The sequence below is a fragment of the Halichoerus grypus genome, chromosome 8 (assembly GCF_964656455.1).
Source record: "Halichoerus grypus chromosome 8, mHalGry1.hap1.1, whole genome shotgun sequence".
NCBI lineage: Eukaryota > Metazoa > Chordata > Mammalia > Carnivora > Phocidae > Halichoerus > Halichoerus grypus.
In genome coordinates, this window is record NC_135719.1 from 79523620 (window position 1) to 79544177 (window position 20558).

The 20558-nt window shown below is 57.5% G+C and overlaps 1 protein-coding gene across 7 annotated transcripts; it reads left to right on the forward strand.

Annotated features, from left to right (window-relative positions):
* Nucleotides 1–1401: 1401 nt before the first annotated feature.
* Nucleotides 1402–20380, forward strand: ARHGEF40 (Rho guanine nucleotide exchange factor 40). Of its 7 annotated transcripts, none has more exons than XM_036117940.2 (24): nucleotides 1402–1646; nucleotides 4206–4403; nucleotides 5009–6257; nucleotides 6395–6562; nucleotides 6682–6802; nucleotides 7383–7479; nucleotides 7589–7669; nucleotides 7799–7915; nucleotides 9461–9559; nucleotides 9668–9783; nucleotides 10108–10234; nucleotides 11867–11989; nucleotides 12342–12485; nucleotides 12983–13593; nucleotides 13715–13949; nucleotides 14288–14374; nucleotides 14924–15139; nucleotides 15828–15998; nucleotides 17205–17382; nucleotides 18154–18258; nucleotides 18486–18629; nucleotides 19135–19265; nucleotides 19669–19715; nucleotides 19968–20380. In XM_036117940.2, exons 1-23 carry the CDS (start codon nucleotides 1644–1646, stop codon nucleotides 19708–19710), a joined length of 4563 nt encoding a protein of 1520 aa, XP_035973833.1. In that variant the 5' UTR covers nucleotides 1402–1643; the 3' UTR covers nucleotides 19711–19715; nucleotides 19968–20380. The 7 variants fall into 7 exon arrangements, 6 of the variants coding, with proteins under 6 accessions (XP_035973833.1, XP_035973834.1, XP_035973837.1 ...); XM_036117941.2 differs by having other exon boundaries at nucleotides 19850–19981; XM_036117943.2 differs by lacking the exon at nucleotides 1402–1646 and adding an exon at nucleotides 1984–2118 and having other exon boundaries at nucleotides 4206–4339.
* The last annotated feature ends 178 nt before the right edge of the window (nucleotides 20381–20558 follow it).

Here is a 20558-nt window from a genome sequence, read left to right on the forward strand (position 1 = left end):
CAGAGGGATCTTCTTGTCTCCAAGAAGGATGAGCATTTTCTCTCTCTTCTTTTCCAGACCCAGTGGAGTGGAGAAAAGGTGGCGTTTAGCGTTCTGAGGAGGTGACAGAGGAGCCCATCACCTAGGTAGACGACGCCCTCTTCTCCCGCTGGGCTAACGACTGCCCAGGGGCCCCAGCCTCCTGGCCTCGCAGGTGCTGCACCCACTGGCAGGATGTTTTCCAAACGTCAGCCCCCACCCTCAGTGGCACATGCCTACACGCCCCTCTCTGGGGACTATCTGGCTTTCCGATCTCCTCTCAAATGTTCACCCTTTGGAAGTGCCACCCCCCACCCCCCACCCCCCACCCCCAGCCCCTGCAGGGCTTCCCGGTGCCTGCTCAGAGGAGGAACAAGGCATCTCCCGTCTCTGCCTAAGCCTCCGAGCCCTCCCGGGGAAACCCTCGCCGGGGCTTCATTTCACATCCAGACGCGGTGGAGGATGGGTGAGACTAGAACTTTCTTAACTAGCCTGCCCCGCTTTGTCTTCTGCGTCAGATAGCCATCCTCACCGCCATGAGCCCTGGCGACCCTGGGAGACTCTATCGCCACCCCATAAGAAGGAAGGGTCTGGCATCCAGTTTCGAATCATGGGGTCTGACCCGCGGGGGGGGGGGGCGCTGCGGGGGTGGTCTGATGCCTTCCCTCCGCTAGCCGAAAATGGAGACACGCGGTGCGGAGGGGAAGGGGCAGCGAGTAAGGAACTCAGAAAACGTCTGCCGAAGTGCACGCCCCTATAGGAGGATCCTGATCCTAAGACCCGGCCCCTCTTCAGTCACGACGGTCACCCCCACCCCCCACCCCAAGCCTTTCACCGCTCCCTAATTCCCCCCACCGCCGCCCCCGCCCTCCCCAGGCCGCACAGAGGAGCCCATTGTCGGAGCCAGGAGGCTAGAAGCCGAAGGAGATGGGAGGGAAAGAGGGCGGGCGAGCCCCTGGAGGGTGGAAGGAATCCCCTGATTTCCCTGCCCTCAGCTCCACCCGAGTCGGGCAGGGGCCCGGGGGTCTCTTCTGAGCTCCAGGTGCTGCCTAAGTCTGGCAACCGCGGGGAGAACAGGTTCCCAAGCGAGTTAGAGACGGGAGGCTTCCGGCCGCCGAACGATCCCAGTCCTAGGCTGGGTACCCCAGAAAATTCACGCACGCCGCAGTCTCTGGAGTGTCCCTCGTGGAGGCTAAACTGATCCCGCAGGGAGCGAGGCGGTGGCGGGAAAAGAGGGGCATCCTCGGCAGGGCGGGCGTCCGAGGGCCAGGGTCGGGGCTACCCACTGGAGGGCGGGGCGGGGGGAGGAAGAGGGTTGCGGGAGAGCGAGGCTGATCCGCTGTGGGCGGCCGGGAAGCCGCGGAGAGGCTGGGCGCGGGAGAGGGAGTCCCGGCAGGGGGTCCGGCGCGGAGGCGGAGGCGGGCACTGAGGGCGGGGCGGGGAGGGGCGGCCGTCTCGGCCCTCCCTGGCGGGGCCCCGCGGCCTGGGAGCCCGAGCCGGCCGATCCGCCGCCGCGGCCGGAGCTGTCCCCTAGCCAGACCCGGCGAGACGGGAGCGGCGGGAGGGAGGCGGCGGCGCGCCCGGCCCCGCCCGCCCGAGCGTCGGACGCGACCCCGCGCCGAGCCATGGTGAGTCCGGCTTCGCGGGCCCCGTGTCCCCCTCCGCCTTCGCGCAGCCCGCTCGGGGCCGCCAGCCCCCAGCCCGGTGCCTCCAGCGCCCGCCTCGGTCTGTTGAGCGCTCCTGGAACTCTCCTCCCTCCCATCCCCCCTTCTTTTCTTTGATCTGTCTGTCTGTCTGCCTCACTGTCTGGCTCTGTCCCCACCGGCTATTGCCCTCACTCTTTCTTTCTTCCCTTCTTCTCCGCCCCCTCCCCCATCCTCCCTCTGGTCGCTCCCCCAATCCACACACCTCCCCCCGCCCTCCTCTGTCCCGACCTGTGCCTTCCTTTGCAGGATCCTCCCTCCCCCTCCGGGTCCCAGCTCCTTACCCGCGGGAGACCCCTGCGGGTTGGTGCTGCAGTGGCCCTGGAAGGGGCCCGGCCTCGGGTCATGAGAACTGACCTGCCTGGAACCACCATTTTCCATCCCAGTCCCCAGCCCGGTGAGCTGGGCCCACCCATCCGGCCCTGGGGGACCGGCCACAGCTGTGGCTGGGCTGGGGCCAGGGACATTGCCAAAGAGGGAAGTTCCCGCGGAGAAAGAGGGGCTGCTTCAGGAGAGTGGACAGAGTGAGGAGGGGGACTCACAGTGCCAGGGGGCGTGACGCTGCCAGAGCAGACCAGAGATTGAGGTTGGGGGGGAAGAGTGCCCCAGAGCTCTCGCTGCAGGGAGCCGAAGCTCTGTCTCGGAGTACTCCCGCTGCAGAGGGGAGCGAGCACAAGCGGGAGCTCCCTGCAGGAGGTAGGGGACTCTGGCAGCGGCAGCTTAGGACACAGGAAGCAGAATGGCACTGGGGGAGTCCATACCACCAGGAGTGGACACTGTTCTGGGAACTTTCACGCCAGAAGTTGTCTCTGAAGAATCACTGCAAGGAGTGGGCACTGCCAGAGAGAGCGCCCACTGCAGGGGGCTGGGGGGGGCACGGCTAAGGGGGCTCTCGCTGCAGAGTGGAGGAGGGGGGAGGCCCTGCCAGGGGGCGCTCACTGCCAGGAGGTGGGGGGAGGAGCACTACCGGGGCTGCTCCTCTACAGAAGGAAGGGCACCCCCTGGCAGGGAGGCTGGAGCAAGAAAAAAGAGGAACTGGGCCAGGGAGAGCTGACTCAGTCTCTCTGGTCTCCTTTTTGGTCCTGGCCGACTGGAGGCTCGGTCTCTGTGCTCCTGCCCGCCGCCTCCCACCCCAGACCCCTCCTCCCCTCCTGCCGCTGCAGTTTCCTGTGGCTGAGACTCTCGCTCAGCCATGAGCTCACCGCCCCTAATGGGTTGCAGCTGCCTCGCTCCTCAAGCTGCAGCTCCCCCCTCCTGGCCTCCGATCGGACGGCCCACTCTGCCTCCCCCCACCCTCCCCCCACCCACTCTCACCGCGCGAGCTAGCCGCTAGCTAGCCGGGTCCCCGGAACACTGGGGGGTCTGTCTGCTCGCCCACACACCTTGGGGCTGGGTCTCTGTGCTGACGCACTGAATGTCCCTCTCTGGAGTGGCTGCCCTAGCTTCTCAGAGGGTCAGGACAGATGGGCAACTGGTAAAATATGCAGTTTTGTCTGCAGGGCAAAGACAGGACTGGGGGTGGAGGATGGCTGGAGAGAACTTTAGATAAACACTGCAGAGCATCCCCTTGCCCACTGACAGCAAAGAAACCTGATAAAAAGAGCCTCAAAGCCATCTTGAAAGAGAAATTAGTCTGCAAAGGAATAGCCTGAGGGGTGCTTGTTTAGCGTCTGAGATGGAGAAAGAGACCTAGTGATGCACTTAGGGAGGCAAATCCAGAGGAAGCAGGGCTGTCTTTTGAGACAGTGGTGGCAGGTGGAGTTGGCAGAGAGGTCCTACTGGAATTGGAAAAATCCATACCATCAAGGCCTCCTCCCTTCCCCACATGTTCCTTTTGTGACTTTTTCCTCTTTCGGCTGCCCCCACCCAGTCCTTTGTAACCCAATCCCACATGCTCTGGGAGTGGGTGATTGCTCTGGAGCCACTCTGGGAGAGAGAAGGTTGCTAGAAAGACAGACAGCCCTTTAGTCCTCCCTCCTCCTTCGCAGTCCTCCTCCTCTCCCAACAGCTCTCTCTAGGATACGAATGTTCGAGGTGGTAGCACCTCCACCTAAGCTGGAGGCCCGTAGCCCTTACACCCTGTGAGGAGGGGCTTGCAGGATGGCCCTCCACCTCCCAGTTCTCTCAGCCATCGCTAAATCTTCTGGTGGCCAAGAGGACTGTCTCTTCCTGAGGAGGAACTCTGCAGTGGTCCCACCTCACAAGAAGCAGCGCTGGTCCTGAGATCAGAGACATTCACGACAAATTCTCCCTGGCTCTCCAGGGCCAGCGTCTCAGGGCTCCAGCGTGGAGGGCACTGCTAGGTCTGGGCACTCTGGCTGTCCCAGCCCCACTGAGGCCATCCCAGGCTCATTCAGCCAGCATTTCCCGAGTGTCCTCTTTGAGCACACACGGGGCGCACCATGTGGCCCCTGGGGGACACGGCCAGCCCCGCACCCAGAGCCGTGCTCTCTCGGGCGCTGCAGCTGGTCTTATCCCTCCTAGGAACCCGAGCCAGTGGAAGACTGTGTGCAGAGCACGCTTGCCGCCCTGTACCCACCCTTCGAGGCGACAGCCCCCACACTCTTGGGCCAGGTGTTCCAGGTGGTGGAGAGGACTTATCGGGAGGATGCGCTGAGGTACACGCTGGACTTCCTGGTGCCCGCCAAGCACCTGCTTGCCAAGGTCCAGCAGGAAGCCTGTGTGAGTGGCCCCTAAGATCCACTGTCTCACTCCAGAGACTAGCCAGACTCATTTCCCTCTCCCCAGAGATGCCGCCTCCCAACACTGACCGCCCCCCCCACCAGGCAGAGGCCACTCAGATACTAACACACACAAAGACACTCGTCTTCCCCAAATATTGCCCCCTAAGAAACATCAACTCCCAAAGACCCAGACCCACCAGACCCAATTCCAGACATCCCCCCCATATTGATTTCCCAAGATACTTAACTCCCCCAGACATGACTCAACAGAGATCCTTCACTCCTGCAGCTATAAAGACTCCTAAGAGTCCCTGACCCCTCCAGACAACGGCATCTGCTGACCGTGTCTTTGTAATGACTCAGTTGTTACCCTCCCACGCATGGAACTCGTTTCCTAGAGAAGCTTCCTACTACCAGAAAACCGGCCAGTCCCAATCCCTCCCTCTGCTACATGAACACCCCAAGATACCCCTCTGGCTCCCCTGGGATTATAACCCACCAGGCAACAGGGCAGCCCTGCCTCGGGTGGTCCCGTTCTAACTGCCTTCTCCCGCTGGCTTCATCAGCAGAGGCCTGAGCGCGGCGTCCCACCTCTCTCCCCAGGCCCAGTACAGCGGTTTCCTCTTCTTCCATGAGGGCTGGCCCCTCTGCCTGCACGAGCAGGTCGTGGTGCAGCTCGCAGCCCTGCCCTGGCAACTGCTGCGCCCAGGAGACTTCTACCTGCAAGTAGTGCCCTCCGCAGCCCAAGCACCCCGCCTGGCACTCAAGTGCCTGGCCCCAGGGGGTGGACGGGTACAGGAGCTGCCTGTGCCCAATGAGGCCTGTGCCTACCTGTTCACACCTGAGTGGCTGCAAGGCATCAATAAGGACCGGCCAACAGGTCGCCTTAGTACTTGCCTGCTCTCTGCGCCCTCTGGGATTCAGCGGCTGCCCTGGGCAGAGCTCATCTGCCCACGATTTGTGCATAAAGGGGGCCTCATGGTTGGACACCGGCCAAGCACGTTGCCCCCCGAACTGCCCTCCGGACCCCCAGGGCTCCCCAGCCCTCCGCTCCCTGAGGAGGCCCTGGGCACCCGGAGTCCTGGCGACGGGCACAATGCCCCCGCTGAAGGACCTGAAGGCGAGTACGTGGAGCTGCTGGAGGTGACGCTGCCTGTGAGGGGGAGCCCCATGAATGCCGAGGGCTCCTCGGGCCTCTCCAGGACCCGGACAGTGCCCACCCGAAAGGGTGCTGGAGGGAAGGGCCGGCACAGGAGACACCGCGCCTGGATGCACCAGAAGGGCCTGGGGCCGCGGGACCAGGATGGGGCACGCCCACCGGGTGAGGGAAGCAGCACTGGAGCCTCCCCTGGGTCACCCCCAGGAGCCGAGGCTCTCCCAGAAGCAACAGCGCTAGAGGTGTCTGAGTCTCCAGCAGAGACATTGGGGGAAGCCTCTGAATCTTGTCTCCTGAGGCCGGGGGAGGCTGGGGGAGGGGCAGGCCAGGGGGCTGAAGGACCACCCGGCACCCCTCGGAGAACAGGCAAAGGAAACAGGAGAAAGAAGCGTGCTGCAGGCAGAGGGGCTCTTAGCCGAGGAGGGGACAGTGCTCCACTGAGCCCCGGGGACAAGGAAGAAGCCAGCCACCAGGAAGTCCTTGTCACTCTGCCCCCGCCAAATGAGCACGAGCTCCCAGGATGCAGCCCGGTCGAGGAGGAGCACAAAGGCTCAGGGAAGCCAGAGTCGGAGCTGAAGGAGGAGCTCAAACCAGCAGACAAAAAAGAGCCTCAGCCCCCAGAAGCCTGTGGACCTGTAAACGAGATGGCCAGAGAGAAGGATCCAGAGGAGCCCAGCCTGGCATGCGTGGTGGCAGGTGAGATGACACCGAAGCCAGGAGGGCAAAGGCCAGCATAGGCTGGGTCTAGAGAAGGGGGCTGGAGTAGGAGCTGGGAACCCCACAGCCAGAACCCTCCCCACCTCAGGCCTAAAGCTCTGCTTGTGTCTGTGCAGGACCCAGAGGTCCAGAAGGGCTCCTGCCAGACCCACCAACACCACCCCAGGAGACGGTGCAGGAAGTGGGAGGGGACAGTGTCCCAGAAGAGGCCTCTCCGGTCTCCAACTCCGATGACCCGGATGTAGCTTGGGACTTGATGGCATCTGGATTCCTTGTCCTGACTGGTCAGTGGGCATCAGTGTTTGAAGGGACAGGGGTCAAGGAAAGAGAAGCGATCAGGGTGGCTGGGAGGTAGCCAAGACCTGCCTGCAGCCAGGACAGCCTGGCCGTTTTGTGTCCTCAGGAGGGGTGGACCAAAGTGGGCGAGCTCTGCTGACCGTTACCCCACCGAGCCCTCCTGAGGAGCGCCCACCCTCCCGAGACGTGCTGAGCACTGCTCTTCATTACCTCCACTCCTTGCTCAGGTAACCGAGGCCCGCCTCTGGCACCCTGAACGTTAACCTCCTGCTCATGAGGGCCCTGACCTCCTTTCTTCTCAGGACACTGACTTTCTGACCTCTAGGATACTGACTTCCTCACCCCTCAATTTTTAAGGCACTGACCACTGACCTTGCTGACCTCTGACCTCCAGGATATCTTCATCAATGTTCAAAATCAACACTGCTAACTTTTAATATCCTAAGACACTACCTAGATTATCAGGGTATTGGTTTGCTCATTCAGCAGCTACTTACTGAGCACCAAGAACCTAGGAGGCACCATGCCATATACTGGAATGGAATTCACACCCTTCCAGAGCATAGCGGTCCTGGTTTTCCAGCCCCTGATCCTGTGCCTTAGTATCGTTGAACATAGGCTCCTGAATGCTAGGTCACTGCCTCTTGGACACAGATCCCCATTTTGGCCCTTTGCCCATTGCTTCCTGAAAGTACCAGGCACTAACTTCTCCTGAGCACTAGGAACACTAAAACCAGACCCTGTGCCGCTGTCCCCTCACACACATGTGCATACACAGTGCCCCCTTGGCTCTTTCTGCCCCCACAGGCCTGATCTCCAGATATTGGGGCTGTCCATCCTGCTGGACCTTCGAAAGGCACCCCCATTGCCCCCAGCCCTCATTCCTGTTCTAAGTCAACTTCAGGTAAGCAGCCCTTGGCACAGGTACTTCTCCTGACCCTAACTCTTCCCGGGGTGGCCATTCTAGGCCACCCAGTTGCCCACCAGTTAGTGTTATTCTTCTCTGCCCTCAGGACTCAGGAGACCCTCCCCTCGTTCAGCGACTGCTGGTTCTCACTCATGATGATCCTCTGACTGAACTCTATGAACTTCAGGTTTGAGCTCCTCACTCCCAGCTAGTCCCCTTCAGTAGTGGAGAGAGAATAGGATGACTGGAGCCCCAAGCTGGTCCCTGAACCCCTGGGTGGCCAGGCCAGAAACCCCCTGCCTTCACATGTCTCCAGGGCGCTGAGTTGCTATCAGAGAGTGATCTGAAAAGAGTGGCCAAGCCAGAGGAGCTGCCGTGGGACTTGGGAGGTCACAGGGAACCCTCTCCCAGCTACTGGGTAGAGACACACCAGGTAAGCTTCTCCTCCCCTACCCAGGACGGTGGGAGCCAGGAATGACCCAGCTGAGGACATTCTGGGAGAGAGAGGGCAGATCTGAGACATGACCATGGGGTTGGGAAAAAGAGATTTCCCTTCCATTCAATTCAATATATATGTATGGCTCACAACCCATGAGCAAAATATTATGCATGTACCATGGGCTACTGGGGAGATGAGAGGAGTATATTCAATAAGTTCTTAATATGACATCAAGCAGCATATGGTTTTTGGTGGGACATAAGTCAGAAGCTATTAAAGAAGAGTGTAGGGGTGCCTGGGTGGCTCAGTCGTTAAGCGACTGCCTTCGGCTCAGGTCATGATCCCAGAGTCCTGGGATCGAGACCCACATCAGGCTCCCTGCTCTGCGGGGAGCCTGCTTCTCCCTCACCCTCTGCTTGCCTCTCTGCCTACTTGTGCTCTCCCTCTCTCTCTGTCAAATAAATAAAGAAAATCTTTAAAATATAAAAATGAAAAATAAAAAAAAAAGAAGAGTGTAAGGTAATTTTACTGGGGTTCTGGAAAGAGCTGACAGTCAGGAAGGCTGGTTTTAGTTCCATGTGACCTTGGACAAAGTACTGTACCCCATTTCCAGAGATGGTACCCTTTCTGTACTTGTCCCCTGCACCAACATCCAGGCCTCAGGGTCCTCACCCACAAAGTACAGCAAGTGTGATATAATAGCTAAGTCTATGAATCTCAGTGCTGTGAATATTCAAGAAAAGATAAATGAACACCATCTGAGCTAAGTATTAAAGGGGGTCTGTAACATAGTCACTAAGCTATACATCAAAGGGGAAGTGGATCTGAACAGCCAGAGAGGAGGGTTTTATAGGGTGAAAACCTAGTGCAGACAGGGGGAAAGGAGACTTGAATTTACTAAGCTGTTTACTGTGCCAGTCCTTGCTAAGTGCTTACCTGGCATCATCTCTTTAAACCTCACAAAATTCTGTGTATCTTTTTTTTTTTAAGATTTTATTTATTTATTTGAGAGAGAGAGAGAGTAAGAGAGAGCATGAGAGAGGAGAGGGTCAGAGGGAGAAAGAGACTCCTCACTGAGCGGGGAGCCCGATGCGGGACTCCATCCCGGGATTCCGGGTTCATGACCTGAGCTGAAGGCAGCCGCTCAACCAACTGAGCCACCCAGGCGCCCCTGTGTATCTTTTTTTGAGAGAGAGAGCATGAATGGGGGTTTTGGGGGGCAGAGAGAGAATCTGAAGCGGGCTGTACGCCCAGCACGGAGCCTGATGCGGGGCTCGATCTCACGACCCTGAGATCACGACCTGAACCGAAACAAGAGTCGGACGCTTAACTGACTGCACCATCCAGGCGCCCCAAAATTCTGTGTATCTTGTCCTGACTTTACAGTGAAGAAACCTGAGATTCGGGAGGTTTCTGGACCTGCTTAATGTCATACAATTAGTAAACAACAAAGTCAGAAACTAACCGAGCATTGTTTCCATAAAAGTCTCTGGGGCTGCCCCGCCTCCATCCGCGCGCGCACGTGTGTGTGTGTTTCAGGAAGTGGCGAGGCTGTGCCGCCTGTGCCAAGGGGTGCTGTGCTCCGTGAGGCGAGCCATTGAGGAGCTGGAGGGAGCCACGGAGCCGGAGGAGGGAGAGGTAGGACATGAGACCAGACGGAAGGGGAGGGGGTGGGGATGGGGCGGGGAGGGGGGGGATGGGGATGCTCCGGTGGAGCCCCTACTGCCGGCTGCCCCCTGCCCCCAGGAGGCTGTAGGAATGCTTGAGCCCCTACAGAAGGTGCGGGCAGATCCCCGGCTGACGGAGCTGCAGAGGGACGGGGGAGCCATCCTGATGAGGCTGCGTTCCACCCACAGCAGCAAGTACGAGGGGGGCAGGTGGAGACACAGCAGAGAGCCGTCAATAAACCTTAGGCGCCAGGCCATTCTTACTGAGCATGCCTCTGGGCAGGAGATCGTGCTTTTCCACCTCCTATAACCTTCGCATAACGTCCCTAGGTTCTAGTTACCATTACAGACAGGGATCTGGAGGATCAGAAGTGTTAAATGCCTTGGCCAAGATTAGTCAGTCAATGGGAGAGTCAGGATTCAAATCCAGGCCTGCTGTGCAAGGATGGAATGCGGTGGGGGGGCGGGGGGCAGGGGTTGACAAGGGCAGTAGATCATTCTGCCCCTTTCTTTCCCCAGGCTGGAGGGCGCGGGCCCAGCCGCCCTGTACCAGGAGGTGGACGAGGCCATTCACCAGCTCGTGCGCCTCTCCAACCTGCACGTGCAGCGGCAGGAGCAGCGGCAACGCCTACACCGACTGGAGCAGGTGAGGCAGGACCCGCAGATGGCGCTTACGTGGCCTGGGCGCCTGGCCCCAGCACTCCCGTAGCTGCTGACCCCCACAGCTCACGGGGTTCTCCCCACCCAGCTCCACCGGGTGGCTCTCCCTCTCTCCTCGCCCCACCCTGGAGGTTGGGCGGGTGGGTGTGAGATTCAACAAGAGGGACACAGCATCTCAGCCCCAGCAGAGAAGCCAGACCTCCCCTGCCCCACCGGCGATATTTGATCCAGGATCCTTAGAGGTTGTGAGATCAGAAGAGGTGCGTGGGTGCCCCAGGATTTGGGGAGGAGCTGATTGACTCTAGGGTGCCTATAACTTAAAATAATACATGTCTATTAATACCAGCTTTTTAGCTACACTGCCACCCATGTTCCCTCAACTCTTTCTATGATGTCATCCCCAAACCTGAGGCTGGAAAGGTCCCACCTTCCTCCACCTTGGAAGGAGAAGATAATGGAAGATGCTAAGGCCTCTTTGTGGGGAAGATTTGGGGATAAGGCTGGCTTCTCTGAACCTTGATTCTTCTCTCCTGGGGTTAAGAGCCCCACAGGGATTAGCCTAACATGCGGGGTAGGGGGACAGGGGGCTTTGCAATCTGATTGTTCCCCCAGAGCCCCAAGCATGGTGAATGAGCACCTCATGGACCTACATGTGGGCATCAGGGGAAGGGTCATCTCAGGGTCAATGCCAAAGTGGGGGGCAGGGCTCTCTGTTTTCTGGGGTTTCTACATATTGGCTTCCTCCAACCCAGTATCCAAGGGGTTGTATCTCTTACTGTTTGTTTGCTTGCTTGCTTGCTTATTAGCCATTTTCCCCATTTCAAAACGGTTAGCACACAGGATTGGGAGTCTACAGTTCTCAGCTTGAGTTCTAGCTCTGCTAGGAGTGAGATGTTGGACAAATCTTGAAGCATCTCTGAGTCCCCAAGTCCGCATCTGTAGAATGGGATCATAATGACACTTACCTCACAAGGGTGTTAGGATGACCAAATGAATTCAGCAAAGGACTGTACAAGTGTTTATGGTCGGGCCCTAATTACTGGGAACATTCTCAGACTTCTCGTCTGCAAGCTGTCCTACCCCAGCTTCCAGCCTTAATTCAGAGAAAAAAATTAATATCCCTTTTTGGTCAAATATCCCAGAACCAACATGAGAGTCCTTAGATCACCATAATAGGCAACTAGAGCTGGGGACACACATACACACACACCACACACTGGGTTGTCTCTTCAAGCCAGGTCCCTGGGACCCCTGCCCACCCATCAATGGACTCAGTGAATGTGAAATTTCTCCTCCTCAGTTATCCAGACGATCCTCATCCTGCCTCAGGCTCACACCAGCTTTATCTATGTCCCCTCCGGGCAGAGCCCTGGAACCCTCGCCCGCCTCCCTCAGTGCTTCCTGCCAGCCCAGCTTCCCATTCTGGTGCTTTCTCACTTGACCCTTGTGGAAACTACCACCGACCACTGTTAACCATTCCCACATTACAGCTGACATGAAATGGTTCTCCCAAGGGTCAATGGATCAGGGTGGTGGGCTTGGAGCTGGATCTCAGCCCTCCTTCCCACGGCACGGTCTCCTCCCTTACGGCCCTGCTGTCCCGCCCTGTCTGCCTCAGGTGCTGCAGTGGCTCTCAGGCCCAGGGGAGGAGCAGCTGGTCAGCTTCACTGCACCCGGCGACTCCCTGTCTGCCCTGCAGGACACGGAGCTGCAATTCCGGGCTTTCAGCACGGAGGTTCAGGTGAGAAGAGGGGAGGGGGGAGGGGAGAAATGGGAGAGGGGCAGAGAGAGAACGGGGAGAGGGGCAGGGGAGAAGAGGGAGAGGGGAAGGGAGAGAAGGGAGAGAGGGGCAGGGGGAGAAGGGGGAGATGGGCAAGGGAGAAGGGGGAGAGGGGCAAGGGAGAAGGGGGAGAGGGGCGGGGGAGAAGGGGGAGAGGGGCAGAGAGAGAACGGGGAGAGGGGCAGGGGAGAAGAGGGAGAGGGGCAGAGGGAGAAGGGGGAGAGGGGCAGAGGGAGAAGAGGCACAGGGTGGGAAGGAGGAGGAAACTGACTGGGGCTGAGGACCAGGTCTGAGTGCAGCCTTCTTTCTCCAGGAGCGCCTAGCCCAGGCACGGGAGGCCCTGGCCCTGGAGGAGGACACCACCTCCCAGAAGGTTCTGGATGTCTTTGAACAGCGGCTGGAGCAGGCTGAGAGTGGCCTCCATCGAGCCCTGCGGCTACAGCGCTTTTTCCAGCAGGTGTGTGCAGAGCCTCTTCCTTCCATGCCCACCCCGGCCTGCCTTCTGCCTGGGGAAGCTGATCAGGTAGTTGCTAAAAGCAGGGACTCAGGAGACCATCTCTTTTGATGCCTGGCTCTGCCACCTACTTGCTGAAGGACCTAGGACAAGTTACTAAGCCTGAGCATGCCTCCATAGACACCCCCTCACAGGGCTGCTGCGAGAATGATATAGGTAGTATGTAAGGAGCACTTAGTACAGGGCCTGCCACTGATAAATTCTCTGTAAATACTGGTTCTTCTTTCATCCGGGCCCCACTGTCTCCATACCAGCTCAGAGTGACACGGGTAGGCGGTGGCACTGGGACGGGAAAGGGGGTGTTCTCAGAGGACTGAGAGGGGGCTGGGCACTGGGAAGCCGTCAGCAAAAAAAGGACAGGCGCTGCCACTGGGCAGCATGCGTGAGTGGCAGCGGACCTCACTTTTTCTCTCCGCATCCCCGCCCCCTCGGCCCGGCAGGCGCACGAATGGGTGAACGAAGGTTCTGCTCGGCTGGCAGGAGCGGGGCCCGGTAGGGAGGCCGTGCTGGCAGCCCTGGCCCTGCGGCGGGCCCCGGAGCCGAGCGCCGGCACCTTCCAGGAGATGCGGGCCCTGGCCTTGGACCTGGGCAGCCCGGCCGCCCTGCGAGAGTGGGGCCGCTGCCGGGCCCGCTGCCAAGAGCTGGAGAGGAGGATTCAGCAGCAGCTGGGAGAGGAGGCGAGTCCGCGGGGCCACCGGCGGCGGCGGGCAGACAGCGCCAGCAGCGGAGGGGCCCCCCGGGGCCCCCACAGCCCCTCGCCCAGCCTTAGCTCCCTGCTGCTCCCCAGCAGCCCTGGGCCTCGTGCAGCCCCATCCCATTGCTCCCTGGCCCCCTGTGGGGAGGACTGTGAAGAGGAGGGCCCTGACTCGGCTCCAGAAGCAGAGGGTAGGCCTCCGAGGACCGTGCTGATCCGAGGCCTGGAAGTCACCAGTACCGAGGTGGTAGACAGGACGTGCTCGCCCCGAGAACATGTGCTGCTTGGCCGGGCTGGAGGTCCAGATGGACCCTGGGGAGTAGGCACGCCCCGGATGGAGCGCAAGCGAAGCATCAGGTAAGAGCCCAGGCCAATTACTGCCCAAGAGGCAGGCCCAAGTGCCCAGCAGGAAAAGAATCCGGTGTTGTTGGGGGTCCCGTGGCCCAGCCTCCTCTGACACTCCTTGTTGCCCCTGCAGCGCCCAGCAGCGTCTGGTGTCGGAGCTGATCGCCTGTGAGCAGGAGTACGTGGCCACCTTGAGCGAGCCAGTGCCGCCCCCGGGGCCTGAGCTGACTCCTGAACTGAGGGGCACCTGGGCCGCCGCCCTGAGTACCCGGGAGAAGCTTCGCAGCTTCCATCGGACACACTTTCTCCGGGAGCTTCAGGGCTGCGCCACCCACCCCCTGCGCATTGGAGCCTGCTTCCTTCGCCATGTGAGTGACCCCTAACACTTCTTCTAGGTCCTCTCCCTTCTCACGTCTCAGCCCCATCCACCTGTATCCATTCTCAGTATCTGCTCCCCGTCCCCTCGAAAGTGTGTGGTCCGAGACTCTGGGGCCCAGGGCTGTTCTCTGGGCCCCTCTGGATCCACTCAGCCTGTGTCCCTGTCCTCAAGTGCTGCCTGGCCTTCACTCTCTGCGTGGGAGCCTGTCATTTCCCAGGCAGACTGAATGGCCTGTCTCTCCTTTGCGCTGTAGTGAGGATGGGAAGGAGGAAAGAGAGAGGCTTGTCTCTCACCAGGTGATGGCTTGTCTCTTCCCCACTGGCACAGGGGGACCAGTTCAGCCTTTACGCCCAGTACGTGAAGCACCAACACAAACTGGAGAATGGTCTGGCTGCACTTGGCCCCCCAACCAAGGTAAACTTTGCTCCAACCCCCACGAGAAGGAGAGGTGCCAGGAATCCCTAAAACGCACCCAACCTCAAAGTCTCTTGGGGAAGAAAAGCTTTCCTGGATGTGTCCAATAATCTCCCCGAAGTGCCGAGGGTGGGACGAGCACTGGACTGGGAGCCAATCGAGCCTGAGTTTTTATCCTGAGGGACTTTGGGGCAAGACTCTTGGGCCTCTGTTTCTACATCTGGTAAATGGGGGCACTGTCCACTATATCTCACTCACAGAGTGCTGTGAGGATCACAAGACTTTACGTGAAAGTGACTTCAAGAGTTAAAAGCCAGAGACTATAAGGGATTATTTGTATTCCTCTCCTTCAAGATTCAGAGGCTGGTAGAATCTCTTGCAGACCTCCTATCTGCTTTCTTTCTGGGGAAAGTTCCACCTTACCTTCAGCAGTCTCTGGGCTTCCTCTACCCCCCAACAGCCTGGAATACCATCCGCCTTCCCGCCAGAGCTCAGCCCCTGCTAGCTCCAGCCCCTCCCCTCATCCCTGTCTGTCTCCTCCCCAACCAGGGCTCAGCGGAGAGTGGCCCCCCCCTGCCCCGGGCCTTGCAGCAGCCCCTGGAGCAGCTAGCTCGGTATGGGCGGCTCCTGGAGGAGCTCCTAAGGGAAGCTGGGCCTGAGCTGAGTTCTGAGCGCCAGGCTCTTGGGGCTGCCGTGCAGCTGCTCCGGGAACAGGAGGCCCGTGGCAGAGACCTGCTCGCCGTGGAGGCTGTGCGTGGCTGCGAGGTGAGGCCATGGCTCGTCACTCCAGTTCAAACTGTCCAGCCCTGTGGCTTTAGAAACCAGACTCAAAGTCAGAGGACCCAGCTCTAATTTCCAATCAGCTAGATGGCCTTGGTCAAGTCACTGAACTTCCCTGGGCCTCAGTGTCCTCATCTATAAGTAAAGAAGCTATGTCCTGCCCAACATCCCATGATCCTACCTCTGCCTGTGCTTTCCTCTTCTATTCCCAGTGCTTCTCTTTCCCTATCTCCTCCGCACTTCCTCGGGCACCTCACCGCCCAACACATTCCTTATTCTCCCTTACCTAGTCTCTTTCTAACCCAGAAGGTCCAGAACAGGTGGGGAAGCTACCTCTTCTGATAGGCCTCTTTCCCCTTCGGCTCTTTGCTGATTCTCTTCCTGGGTCAGAATGGTGCTTGATCTCCAACGTCTACAGACCTCCCCATGGGAGGCAATAAGCCCCACTGTGCAGGGTGCCTTCTCTCCGGAGAGGCAGGACCACGTGGCTAGGCCAGGTGTGCTGTGCATGGTGACTGGTGGACGGATTCTCGGCTGAGGCCTTCCCTGATTTCCGGACTCAGCCTGAGAACCAATACAGTTGGCCCCTTGCCCTATAAATCCCATTTTTACTCCCCATAAAATATACCCAAAGGGCTTGAGGACCAATTATCTTTCCTTTTCCTTTCCCCAGACAGATCTGAAGGAGCAGGGTCAGCTCCTACACCGGGACCCCTTCACCGTCATCTGTGGCCGAAAGAAGTGCCTTCGGCATGTCTTTCTCTTTGAGCATCTCCTCCTGTTCAGCAAGCTCAAGGGCCCTGAGGGGGGCTCAGAGACCTTTGTTTACAAGCAGGCCTTTAAGGTACAATGCTGGGATGGAGGGATGGGGGCAGGGACGGAACAGGAAGTCATGCTCTTCTTGAGAACTCAAGATGTTCTGGAAATTCAACTCCAAACACCCAGGTTCAGAATCTGAATCATCTAAAACAGGTTTTGACCTTAATCAACTATCAGGTTAGGATGTCAGAGGTGATAGAAATTCCTGTCATTGTCATTGGGGTTTTCCTTATCATTCATGTGGGATACTCACAAGGCATTCCAAGCCAGAATTGAGGACCTTTCCCATTAAGAATATATGGTTTTTGAATTAGGGGTGGTCCCTGGGGGTGACGAGAAAGGACTCTATCTATCTGTCTGTCTATCTATTTATCTGTCTATCATCTATCTATTTAATAGCTTAAGTTGATGGAAACAATGGAACCGAACTCGAGAGGAGGGAGGCCTTGCTTCAGGGAAACCGCTTTGGTATCCAGATAAACATCAGTAGAGACCTACAGTCCTCAGGGCACCTGGCTGGCTCAGTTGGTTGTGTCTGAGTCTTGATCTTGGGTTGTGAGCTCGAGCCCCACGTTGGGTGTAGAGATCACTTTAAAAATAAAACCTTAAAAAAGAGAGAGAGAGAGACCTATAGTCCTAGATCAGGCAGTATGGCGTGATTCTAAGGGTTTCTTTCTTTCTTTTTTTTAAGATTTTATTTATGTATTTGACAGAGAGAGAGAGCACAAGCAGGGGGAGCGGCAGGCAGAGGGAGAAGCAGGGTCCCCGCTGAGCAAGGAGCTGGATGTGGGGCTCTATCCCAGGACCCCTGGATCATGACCTGAGCCAAAGGCAGACGTTTAACCGACTGAGCCACCCAGGCATCCCCTAAGGGTTTCTAAACTTTGTCTCCCTACATTCATTCCAGCTATGGGGGGAGGCGGGGGACGGGGAGTACAGTATAGAGAAAAAAGCCTAGGTTTGGAATAATGTAGACATGGATTTGAACCCTCTCTCTCTACTCAGCTATGATAAGCCCCTGGGCAAGTTGCTTCGTGTCTCTGGGCATTCCCCTTCTGTAAATTATGGTTGTTATGAAGACTAAATGTAGAACACTTGGCATATGGTAGGTGTTGAGCAAACATTTACTGAACATCTACCAGATGCCAAGCTAAGTGTAGTGCTTTTCCATGTGGTACCATCTAGCCAGGCCTCACTCTGTCTTCACCCACTCTCCTCCGCTCTTTCTCAGACTGCTGACATGGGGCTAACAGAAAACATCGGGGACAGCGGACTCTGCTTTGAGTTGTGGTTCCGGCGGCGGCGTACTCGAGAAGCGTACACGCTGCAGGCAGCCTCGCCAGAGATCAAGCTCAAGTGGACCAGTTCTGTTGCCCAGCTGCTGTGGAGACAGGCAGCTCACAACAAGGGTACCAAGCAGAGCCGGGGGGAGGGGGGTGGGCTTAAGGTCCAGTTTACGGGAGGAGGTTAGTCGGAGCGTGTGGAGACCATTTGGGAAAACAGGGTGTGGGATGGAGAAGGAATGACTTAGGAGATGATTCCGGATCTGACTGGAGAGAGATTGCTGGCATAGAAATTAGTCTAAGGTATACCAAAAGGAAAGAGGAAGCTACCCATTTCAGAAAAGCAAGAGCAAATGGCAGGGCAAAAGAGGGTGAGGGAGTGCTCACTGGACCCGGGTTCCAGAATTTACTTGCTGTGTGACCTGGACTAGTGTTTCTGTGTGTTTTGTTCTGGGATTTTTTGGGGGATGGGTTTTTGTTTTTAATTCTCTGAACCCCATTCCACTCATCTGAAAAAAGGAAAGTGACAGCTTCGTGTGATAGGGACGATGAAATAAGGTGATTTTCTATCGAAGCACTTGATAAACTATAAAGGTGTGTAAAAATGAGGGCTTTGCTCTTAATGCCCAAGATAAAGGGCAGAAGGTGAGTATTAGAAGTTAGGTGGCTGGGATGCCAAATGGGCAGGATGCAACATGTAGGAGACAAGAGACAGCTGTCTGAGGAGGTAGTCAAGGCCCACCATCACCATCCAAGTTGTGACAGTTGGAGCAAGAGTAACAGGAGATACCAGATGAATGAGAAATGGCAAGGAGCAGAAGAGTCCACCATGATAGTGCTTGGAGCAAAGGGGGGGGGGGGCTGAAGGAGGTTGGTAACAGGGTCTCTGTTCCCTAGAGCTCCGAGTGCAGCAGATGGTCTCCATGGGCATTGGGAATAAACCCTTCCTGGACATCAAAGCCCTTGGGGAGCGGACACTGAGTGCCTTGCTCACTGGAAGAGGTGAGGGCCACAGTGCTGGGGGGGCGGCCCCCAGGAGTCAAGACCTTGAGAGTGAGGGCATAGTGGGGAGGCATGGTGGAAAAGTGAGGAAGGGTAATGAGTGGACATGTCTTCCCAGAAATTGTGGGACTGACTGGGAGGCCCTCTGCAAGACTGAGGGTCATTTCAGAGAGCCAGGAGGGCTTTCCCACACCAGCACCCCACCCCACCCCACCCCCTCTCTGCAGCCGCCCGCACCCGGGCTTCTGTGGCCGTGTCATCCTTTGAGCATGCCGGCCCTTCCCTTCCCGGCCTCTCACCGGGAGCCTGCTCCCTGCCTGCCCGCGTCGAGGAGGAGGCCTGGGATCTGGACGTCAAGCAAATTTCCCTGGGTGAGGCACCTCTCAAGGGGTGGCTCCCAACAGCTGGGTCATCGTGGTGATGTTCAGGCTGCTTGCTGCTAAGCAATTCCTTTTTCTAGCCAAGTAGCCTAGTTGCCATGACAACTATGTACAGCTTCCCCATTGCTAAAAGAGCCGTCCATCTGGTTGCTAGGATAATGCTTACAGCAGCCTGTTGCTAAGAAGCACTTCCTCTGTACCTCTCTCTCTAGCTCTCCTTGGGTTTCTATGGAAACTGCTCAGCTTCCTGTTGTACCCTCCTGGTTCACCACGGCAGTCCTTATAGTTTCCTGTCGCTTCTTCCCTGGTTTGCTCTAATGATGCTGCTGACAATTTCCTGCCTCTTGGTAGGGGGGTTCTCTTGCAACTGGATTGCTATGGTGACTCACAGCTTCCTGTTGCTATGGAGCTTTTTCTTCCCCGATGGAGCAGCTTGGTTGCTTAAGGTAATCTAGAGGGGTTCTATACCCTGCTCTCACCCTAGCTTCCCCTCCAGCCCCAGAAACACTTGACTCTTCTGGAGATGTGTCCCCAGGACCAAGAAACAGCCCCAGCCTGCAACCCCCCCACCCTGGGAGCAGCACTCCCACTCTGGCCAGTGGAGGGATCTTAGGGCTGTCCCGGCAGGTAAGTCCCTATACTAGGGCTGGCAGTGGGGTGATCTCTTCAGCCACTTTCTGAGTGGGCTATTCTCATCCAACCCACGGGGGCAGGGAGAACCAATGAGCCTGTGCTCCCAGCAAGACCACAGGTTGGATATATTGTCCAGTCTGCCTTTCTCCTCTCCCCCTAGACCTGACTGAGAGGCAGCAAGGTCAGAAGTGAAAAGGAGTCTTTAATAAGGAACACAGTGCAGGAGCGGATGGAAAGGGGGGAATGCCAACAGCATCTGGACTTGGATTAAATCAGCCAAATTGAGGAATTTGGGGGAGGAGGAGAGAGGTGAATTGGCAGGCTTGGGGGGGGGGTGGATATAGGAACGAGGACATTTCCTTGCCCTTTAAGTTCACTGCAGTTCATCTCCTTGCAGAGTCATGCCCGAGCCCTGAGTGACCCCACCACTCCTCTGTGACCTGGGTAAGTCAGTACCCCCTCTCCACTATATCCAACACGCCTAACTTCTTGCATCAACTGCCTTCCTTCCCCCAGCTGCTTGCAAGTCAGCTTCTTCCCTCTCCCGACCCATCTCCCTCTTCTCTCCTGGCTTCTAGAGAAGCTGGAGAACTTGGCTGCAGTCCCTCCTGTCAGCACATTTGGGGCCAGGATGGCAGTGGGACATAGTGGAGGACTGGAAGAGCACTGAATTCCTTCTCTCTGCTTCCTGGACAGAGAGGAGGTCGCAGGACCAGCGTGTTTCCCTGCTGCTGTCCCTAGCTCTCTCCAGCCGGGTGCCTTCCTACAGGAACCAGCGTGGCCACACTTGCTTGCCTTCGTACCCTGGAGGTGGAGAAATGATCCCTCATCCAGTCCTTCCCCATCCCGGGCCACTGCCTACTCCCAGGACACTGCTCCGTGTCGGCCCTCCCCCAACAGCCTGCGTCCTCCCCTCTGTCCGGTGCTACCCGGACTCTTCCTGAGAAGACTCATCTCTGCCAGGTCAGCTGTAGTTCTGGTGACTCCACTCTGGAGTGGCATAGGAAATGGAGCTATGCAAACCATTATGGGGGGGGGGGGCTGCAAACTTTATACATGTAATTACTGTTGTTATAATACTATTGTTATATTAAACGTATTTACTCACACTTTGTGTCGGAAGAGCTAGAGCAGACCTCTGGGTTGAAGTGACACTGCCACCTTGAGAACTTCCCCTCACCCAACCATTAACTGGAACACAGAAAATAAAAACCAAGGCTTCAAGGCACCCAGTACCCCTTCCTGGCCCCAAACTGAGCCTGGGTGCGGGAGAATGTGCCTCCTCCA

Excerpts from the sequence above, each read along its gene's own strand:
- ARHGEF40 (XM_036117940.2), top strand. Across the intron at positions 6,563-6,681 it reads TGGATTCCTTGTCCTGACTG|GAGGGGTGGACCAAAGTGGG; the intron begins GTCAGTGGGCAT and ends TTGTGTCCTCAG. Across the intron at positions 17,383-18,153 it reads ACAGGCAGCTCACAACAAGG|AGCTCCGAGTGCAGCAGATG; the intron begins GTACCAAGCAGA and ends TCTGTTCCCTAG.